The sequence below is a fragment of the Lucilia cuprina genome, chromosome 4, assembly GCF_022045245.1.
Source record: "Lucilia cuprina isolate Lc7/37 chromosome 4, ASM2204524v1, whole genome shotgun sequence".
Lineage (NCBI taxonomy): Eukaryota > Metazoa > Arthropoda > Insecta > Diptera > Calliphoridae > Lucilia > Lucilia cuprina.
In genome coordinates, this window is record NC_060952.1 from 49,235,073 (window position 1) to 49,245,207 (window position 10,135).

The 10,135-nt window shown below is 30.3% G+C and overlaps 1 protein-coding gene across 1 annotated transcript; it reads left to right on the forward strand.

Moving 5' to 3' along the window:
• Positions 1-9,387: 9,387 nt before the first annotated feature.
• LOC124419186 (larval/pupal cuticle protein H1C-like) lies at positions 9,388-9,617 on the forward strand (the record flags this gene model as incomplete). Its single annotated transcript, XM_046947797.1, has 1 exon — positions 9,388-9,617. A coding segment is annotated over one exon (225 nt), but the record flags the coding sequence as incomplete, so codon positions are not given.
• Between the last annotated feature and the right edge of the window lie 518 nt (positions 9,618-10,135).

Genomic DNA, 10,135 nt, shown 5'->3' on the forward strand with positions numbered 1-10,135 from the left:
ATAATTATACTTACTCTTCCTTTTAAACTATAAAGTCCTTTTAAAGGAAGAAACGATCAGAAAATAAAAAACCAAAAATGTAGTTTAACTATATCAAGTATGTAGTTTCCAATGTATAGTATCTTGCTCATGTGTGCAACAATTTTTCCCAATTTGTTGTACAGTGTTATAGACCGATCGTAAAAAATTTTTTAAGCAAAATTTCTGTACATATATAAGTATTTCAGTCAAATTTTGTATTTATATCGAAATTTAGTAATAAGTAATTTGTGTTCAAGTAAAGAATTCGTTAAGCTAAATTTCTGTACATAAAAACTATATTTCAGTCAAATTTTGTATCTATATCGTAATTTAGTAATAATTCTATATCGTAATTTGTGTTCAAGTGATTTTCTGAAGGGAATCTTGTATTCTGTATCTATATCTATTTGGTACTGAATATTGTGCATTTAAGTGATTTTGAAAATTTCACATTAATATTTCTGTGCATATGAGCAATACTTGTACCAAATTTTAAATGGATATCTGAATATCTTAATTTAGTAATGAGTTATGCGCGTTTAAGTGATTTTCGGGAAGGGTCTTCTTCACAATACTTGTACCAAATTGTATGTGGATATTTAATTTAGTAATGATTTATGCGCCTTTAAATGATTTTTGGAAGTGGACCTTGTATCGGAGCTATGTCCAATTATGGACCGATTAGAAAAAAATCATAGTAATATTTCTGTGCATATGGACAATACTTATTCCAAATTTTATATGGATATATAAAATCTACTCAGAATTTCATAAGAACCCAGAATTTTAAATGAGTGTTAATTGGGAGTAAAAATGTTAATTGGGAAAATGTAAATTGGAAAAAGTGGCAAAAAACAGTATTATTGAAATTAATTAATATTTAAAAAAACATTAATGAATTCGATAAATTCGTAATTGTTTTTATTATCGACTAAATGTATGTATGTATGTATGTATGTATGTATGTATGTATGTATGTATGTATGTATGTATGTAAAAAATTAATTTTCCCATTTCAAGATTTATCTAAATTATTTTTATTGAGAATACATAAAACTAAGATACATATATGAAATGTACGTATGTATGTACGAATGTATGTATGTGGTTATTTCATAGTATAAATGGTTCTAAATAATATAATATGTTTACATAATTATCATTTTTAATTTGTTTTAAAAATAATTATGTATAATTATGTATGTATGTATGTATGTATGTATGTATGTATGTATGTATGTATGTATGTGGTTATTTGATAGTATAAATGGTTCTATGTCCTGACTGGTCAGTTGGTTGAGGTTCCTTCGGGATCCACGTAGTGGCTGTGGTTTAAACCCAAATTCGCGGAGAGAAAATGTTGGTAAAAGGACTGATATATCCTATACCTAATGGGTTGGATAATCTCTCTTCGAACAAGTCTGTGTACAAAGCTGCATATGCAGGATATCTGAACGCGATCGATTTTGGGACGCCGATCGCGTTATGGGACACTGGCATATGCTGTGGAAATGTCAGGTTAGTATTTAATGGATGCCTGTCATCCCTTAGATCGATCTTTATGACGATGAGAATGGAACTTATGCTATGGATTGTGTGAAAGATTGAGAAAGTCTCCATATATTGAAGATTAGTACTGATTTAGTATGCCTTCATCGCTTCGGGGAAGTTCCTCGGTGATGTTTCCATATTAATAGATCCATGCTACGCGACTATTTGTCGTGGCAATTATTGAAATTATTGGAATTTCTACTTCCTTTGTCATATTATCGGTTCATAAAAGAGGGATCCTGATCCATTTGTTGGGTATTTCGGATAACAAAATACGTCTTGTTGCTGAATCAACAGAGGCCATCCCAGATGCGTGGTTGTAAATGGAAGTAATGTTTTTACATCTCGGAAGATAAGCAACGAGGCAGCAATGGTCAGATATCAGAAAAGTGCTTGTACATGGACCGGTCAAATCCATGTACAAAAATTGCCACCTGAGTTGTTCATTGAAGGATAATCGTCCCTTTATCCTTGACCGTTGTCAAGTCTACCCAGTGGATGAAAAACACCATCGTGTGGTAGGGTATCATGCCAGGTACTCACGTAAAACTCTCGACATTCATACACACAGACGAACAGACGGAAATGGCTAAATCGACTCCGCTATCTATAAGGATCCAGAATATATATACTTTATAGGGTCGGAAAATTATATTATAGAAATTACAAACGGAATGAGAAACTTATATATACCCTTCTCACGAAGGCGAAGGGTGTAAAAAACAAAGCGAACAAATGAATGAAAAGTCTTAAAAATGCATGTGAAAAACTAACCATAATAAAACGATTAGGCGCGAATTCTTCAAGCGAAATATATGGATTTGTTGACTGGAGTGAAGGAAGTTGATTGTTTGGCTTGTTAGTTAGTTGGATGTACTAAAAGCTGCCAGTTAGTTGAATAATAAACGTTAGTAGTATTGTCAACAACATATACACGTGTCCACAAACACACAGATCCTATTATAACAAATCCAACAAAAAAATAATAATGGAAAAAATGTACACAAGATTTCATCATGTGATCTGTAAGAACATAAAAAACGCAATTTTTTCACGGAATCCAACACCAGTTAAGCCAACTTAATAGTCGTTGGTCATATAGTTGGTAGTTATCGCCTATTTGCCTCCGCTCAGTTAGACCAGTTAAGAGGTGTCAGAGTCCATACTCTGAACACTCGCGTGTGCATGCTTGTATATAGTTCATGCTTAGTATTATTGTGTGTTCATGTGCGTGTGCTTACAAACTACATAAATACATACATATGTAAGTATGAATTTATATTAGGTTGGCAATGAAAAATAAACTCTGTCTTTTTCCACTTAATCAAGAATTCACATAAAAGCTCTATCTTCGTTAATTATACAATCTTTGCACGAAGAATTTTACATTCATGTCAACTATAATTTTGGGTAAAAATTGGCACACTACCAATACAAAAAATCTTTTATCTGGGAAACTATTAGAACAAGATTCTTCAAAATTTGCAGGAGGGACTTTGATATTCATCCGAACATTTTAGGAAAAAAAGCCGTGGAGGGGGGCTTAGAACCCCCATATGAATAAAATAAAAAAGCTATAAGCTAACATTTCAGAATTTTTGTTATAAAAGATCAGATTTATGTTTATAGGAGAGTGCTTTCCTATAAACATAAGGTAGATATTATTCACAGAAAAAAACTAAAAATGAGTTTTAATTATCAAAATAATTGTATCAAGCAAGTTTTGCACCTATAACCAAAATATATATATTTTTTTCTAAATAACGAATTAATCAGAACAATTAATGTCAATAATTAAGACAAGTTTTAACATTGATTAATTCATTAATTGTATAAATTGAATATTTAATAAATATAAAATTAATTTTTTATTAATTTATTAATCAAATAAATTAAACTGTTTGATAGAGAATTATTAAAAAATCAATTAAGAAGGTGATTAAAACAATCAAATTATTAATCGATTACACACAACGTTAAAGGAATACTAGACCTTTAACAATGCGTTCAGCATTTACAAAAATTATCACTTTATTGTCATATTTAACATATAAAGTTTTTCATAAATCATCAAGAATCTTGAATATTATATGCCTAAAATTATATTGACTATTTAAGAATTATAAAGATTACTAGCAATTAATTAATTTAATCAATTAAAAAATTAATTGAATCAATTAAAAATTTAATCAAAATTTTACACTTAAGTTTCAAACAGTTTCAAAAAACGAGATAATTAAGACAAATAAAAATTTGTTTAAATAAAAAATAAAGCTGCTGGCTTAAGCATTTTTAAGCCAGCAGTCATTTTCAAATTTTTCTGAGAGTTTTCTGAGTTGGTGGATATGGGTCAATTATGGACCGATTATCATAATATTTGGTAGACAGAATATGGCTAATACAAGAGATTTTTGTGTAGAATGTCTGATTTATTTTATTTCAGAAGCTTCTGGCATGTATATGCATAATTGTTTAAAGTCGCCTAAAAGGCTAATCCGATTATCTTAAAATTTGCAAAGACCATATATCTCAAATTACCCCGTTTTTAAACCTGGGAAAACTAAAATGGTGCATAAACGACTGTCCTAGCACGAAAACTGCCAAAGTTAATTGCAACCATATCGGAACCTCAGATTACTGTGTTTATTAAACTTAGAACAATACTTCTACCGATCCATCAAATTGACCATATTTTAGACGAACACATTATGCCACAAACGATATACCAAATTAAAGTGCAAGCATAATGCTTTAAAATGATGCATAAATGACTGTCATAGCATGAAAACTGTCAAAGTTATTTGCAACCATATCGGAACCTCAAATTACCCCGTTTTTAAACCTGGGAAAATAATTCTACCGATCTATCCAATTGACCATTTTCTAAAAATACATTATGCAATAAATTATATCAATTCTACCGAACAATAATTCTACCGAACAATAATTCTACCGATCTACCAAATTGACCAATTTGTAAAAATACACATTATGCTACAAATGATATACCATATTAAAAGGCAATGATAATGCTTTAAAATGATGCATAAATGACTGTCATAGCGTGAAACTGTCAATGTTATTTGCAGCCATATCGGAACCTGAAATTAATGCGTTTTTAAACATAGAACAATAATTCTACCGATCCATCAAATTGACCATTTTTTAGACGAACACATTATGCCACAAATGATATACCAAATTAAAGTGCAATCATAATGCTCTAAAATGATGCATAAATGTCATAGCATGAAAACTGTAAAAGTTATTCACAACCATATCGGAACCGCCTTTTTAAACCTGGGAAAATAATTCTACCGATCTATCCAATTGGCCATTTTTTAAAAATACATTATGCAATAAATTATATACCAAAACAAATGGCAATTTTAATGCTTTAAAATGGTGCATAAACGACTGTCCTAGCACGAAAACTGCCAAAGTTAATTGCAACCATATCGGAACCTCAGATTACTGTGTTTATTAAACTTAGAACAATACTTCTATCCGATCCATCATATTGACCATATTTTAGACGAACACATTATGCCACAAACGATATACCAAATTAAAGTGCAATCATAATGCTTTAAAATGATGCATAAATGACTGTCATAGCATGAAAACTGTCAAAGTTATTTGCAACCATATCGGAACCTCAAATTACCCCGTTTTTAAACCTGGGAAAATAATTCTACCGATCTATCCAATTGACCATTTTCTAAAAATACATTATGCAATAAATTATATCGTATATCTTGGAAACAGGTACAATTAGAGCACTAAAATTTTGCACCGACAACTTTGTCGTTCATAAGAATATTTTTGGAAAAATGAGCGGAATGAAAAATATAAAAGTATATATAATATGATTATAAGGACAAGAAGTGGGCAGACTAGCAACTTGAAACTATTAGAGTTAGGATCTTCAAATTTTGCACGACACATCTTTGTAAATATTTTTGGTAATAAATTGGCGGACTACCAATGCAGGGAGCGTCACCTTCCATATAAATTAAATACAAAAAATATTTTATCTGGGAAACTAAAAAAGCTAGATTCTTCAAATTTTGCAAGAAGAACATTTTGGTAAAAAAGGCGTACTTTTATCTGAAAAATTTATAAAAAAATATAAGAAAAAATTTTACAAGAAGAAGTTTGAACAATCATGTAAACATTTAGAAACAAAAGGGACTGACTTTCAATGGGTTATCGGCACCTCCCATATGAATTTTTCTTCATTCTTTCTGATCGAAAGTGGTATTATAACTTGTAAGGGGTAAATGGGAAAATGTGTAACAAATGTGGATTTGGTATGTTTTTGGCGGTTTTATAACTTTTTAACTTATAAACGTAATAAAATAATAAAAAGCATTTTGCTCTAGTTCTACTGAGGTTAATTTACCAATTCCCGCCATGAGGACGTAAAATACCATGCAATATAAAATGCGAGAAAGCTTAGAACGCTTTTGTGCTTGTAACTTTCAGCACAGTAAATACATTGATTCTACTTTTTTGACAGACGCATAGAATGCGGAAAAGCGTAGAATACGTGGTGTGGACCTCCGGCTTAAGTGGTTAGCAAATAAATAAATAAATTTCTTTGTTTTTTTATTTGTTTGTGCGTCAATCAAGCCTAAACAGATGCACCAATTTTCTGGAACATAGAAAGGTATATGTCTGAAAGCGTCAATAGGCTATATAACTTTATGAAGTTTTAAACAGAAATATATCTTTACTTAAAAGTTTCAATTGGTTATATCATTTCCCAAAAAAGGACGAAATACGGAACGCGGTAAAATTATTATTTTTTTAAATGAAGAAACAAAAGTAATTTCTACTTATATACTTTCTCCCTTATTAACAAACAAAATTTTTATTTTATAAAAGGTTTATAAAACAAAATTTCCATACAAAACCTATTTTATAAACCGTTTATAAAATTTAAAAAATTTAATAAACTAAAAATTTACAGATAAAAGGAACGAATTTTGTTGTGTAATCTTAAAGTTATATGAAGTTTTTGAATTTGTGTGAATTTTAAATTTATAAATATCAATATTTTGACAATTTAAACTGCAAAGGAAATATTTGTATTTTTGCTATATTTTTTGATGCAATTAAGTCTTATTACGAAAACGGCTGAACCGAAATTTATGAAGTACACACTTTATATCTAACACGAGCACACAAGTAATAGGGGAAGTGGTACCTCCCATATAAATCAAATACAACAAGTAGGAAAGTATAGTCGGGCATGGCCGACCTTTTAAAACCCTACAACATGAGTATTTTTTTAAAATTTTTATTTTTCATAAGGAAACTTTTATATTGAATTTTATCTTAATTCCAAAGTATTTAACCAATTTATTGAATAAAAACTAAATTTTCTAAATGAAGCTTTATATAGGAGTATAGGTCAAACATGGGACAATCCTCATTAAATTTGGGAAAAGGATATATTTTTCAGTTCAGTTCAGTTTTAGACGTTTAAGACATTTTTTGTATGGGGACAATGGTCATAAAAAAACTAGTATATGTATAGTAATTTTCACTTGGAATTTTGCAGGAAGATTGCTAAAAAAGCAAAACCACCAATTATGGCGACTTTTTATGAATATTAGAATGGTTAAATACTAGTTTGGTACTAGTTCCATTTCTTGCAGGGAAGTTTTTCTTTTGAAGAAAATAATATAAAAACAAGTAAGATTTCTATATTCGGCTGTTTCGAATATTATATACCCTTCACCAAGTATGTTTTAAAAACGAGTTTTGTTTTATTTTGTATCTCTGCACACATGTCACACATAACATACACACAAACAAATTAAACCGTAGCAAAAAGAAATATTAACCATTGTACTGTACTACCACCGTACTGTACTACCACCCTAAAACAAATATGAGCTGTATTACCAACATATTACTACTTTATCTCCTTGTTGTTGTTTTTTAATCTTTTATTTATAATTTTTTCAGATGTAGTCTCAGATTTTTACCCATATCTCAGTTATTTATGGACCGATTTTGTTGATTTTCAATAGGAAACTTCTCGAAAGCATGTCTGACAGAATTATAGAATATTTGGATCTCGAAGATATCTGAAGTCTTCAGAAAATTGATTTCAACAGACAGACAGACATGGCTTAATCGACTCCGCTATTTATAAGGATCCAGAATATATATACTTTGTAGGGTCGGAAAATTATATTATAGAAATTACAAACGGAATGACAAACTTATATATACCCTTCTTACGAAGGTGAAGGGTATAAGAAGTAGAAATGTGGAACTTATCACGCTCAACCAAAACTATTTTGGTTCATACAAATAATGTTTATGTCGAAATTCGTAGTTGTACTTAATGAGCGTTAAAGTAGTTTTCTGATGGAAACTTTAAAGTCATTTTCTCCTTAGGCCTTATAGGGTAGAGTCAATTATAGGCCTTTGCTCGTAAAATTTTGTAGAACGATTTTGGTGCATACAAGTCATGTTTACGTCGATTAAGTCAGTAATTTAATTTCATCGCTCTACTCTTATTTTTAAGTCAGTAATCAGCGTTAAAGTAATTTTTGATGAAGTTTATATATTTGGGGTCATACAATACTTGTTTATAATTATTTTTAAGACGATAAATAGAGTTGTTTATGTCGAATTTCGTCGCCATTAATCAGCATTAAAGTAATTTATTAAAGGGGACCTTATAAAGGGGGCCATAATTCAAAATTTAAATTCAGAAGTTAAAAAACTGTGAAATTTAGTGACTTTTGCTTAATAAACAACGAGTTTGTGAATGTTTAAAGGTTTTTTTACACAATATCCAGGGGGTACGGGTATGTTAAATGGTTGACCGATTTTACCCATATTCATTTCTTTTTTGTGTACACTATCGTGCTAACAACAGACAGACGGACGGACATAGCAAGATCGTCTTAGATTCTTACGAGATCCCAGAATATATATACTTTATGGGGTCTATGCACAATATTTTGATGGTTGGCATACAAATTATGTTATATTTTTACATCTAAAATAAATAAACATTTCTTATATCTATATCTATGTACTTATTTTTCTTAAAAGTTCGTTTTTATCGTCAAAAATATTTTAGAAAAAAAATATAAAATTAAAAAACCCAATCAACGAATGTTTTATCCTAATTGTACGTAACACTAATACATAAAATGACAGCCCAATTGTGTAGTGCTGCCAAGTTAAACAAAAAAACAGCACAATTGTTAATGTAGGCTTATTGTTTATTTATGTATATCACAATTATATTAATAGTTTTTAAAGCTAAAGTGTGCATTTAAACCAAAATAAAATTGTTTATAAGTGATAGTCGTTCAAACAAACGTTGGCATCGCAACGATTAGGCAATACTTTTTACGTAGCGTAGATAAAAGTAGCAATTGAACGTAAAGTATTGTCTGTTTTTGAGACCAGAAATATGAAAAATCTTACAAATATCAGACTTTTCTACCCTTTAAGAAATCTAATCTAAGAATGAACAAAATTTTAATTTTCGGAACATCATGAACTCCCACTGTGGGGCCACCCTTATATACATTCATCTGTATTTTAGTGAGTGTGCAACAACTCACTTGACAATATAGTGAGCATATGCGGCAGTGTTGAAAAATCATTTGCAAGTGATGAATAAAAAAGATGCATTCACTTGCATGCCTCCAGAACTTTTGCATAAACATTGTACGTTTATGTTTAGTTGGATTGTTGTTTAGTTGCTTCGTTGGTTATTACCTTTGTCGTTCACACTTCATCCATTTGACTTGTTGAACTAAAACCGTATACTCACACGAATCTCCTTTGGTATACGCTAAGCCAGCTTTAACTAAGACTGTCACCTATGCTGCTCCTACTGCTACTACCTCATACAATCATGGACCTGCTGCCACCACTTACACCCATAGTGCTCCCGGAGTTTCTGGTTATGGTACTAGTCAAACTGTACATTACTCTCCAGCTGAAACCGTTTCTCACATGAGTTTCGATGGTTTCGGTACTCACTGGGGTTTCTAAGTTAATAGTGAATTAATGTGTTGACATTTGTTAATACTTTGTTGATTGTTGAAATATTTTTGTTTTTTAAAAATAAATACATTTAAATTTTAATAATTAAAAAAAAATTTAATATATATATATTTTTTTTTTTTTTGAAAAAGTTGAGAATAATTTGATGGGGAAACTCAATAATACATATAAGTTTAAATATCGTTTCTCAATTAAAAAAAAAAAAACTTTTAAAAGTTTATATAGCTGTGTCCGTAAACCTGTGTACTCACTCAAAATACATATCATCATACCAAGTCCAGCCTTCTCATATTAAGAAGATTTCTCTTCTTTCTCTCATCAGAGTCACTCCATAGGATCTTTGTAGTTCTACCCACCGTTTAATTGTTCCAAGAGGTCTTATGGTATTTTCTCGTCCATATTTTAATATAGCTTTTGTTACGTCGAAAGGTTTTGGTATTCGTCTGGTTAACTACTTAGGGCTCTCTTCTCTTTAATGCTAATACATTTGCCCTTTCGTTGAGGACTAACT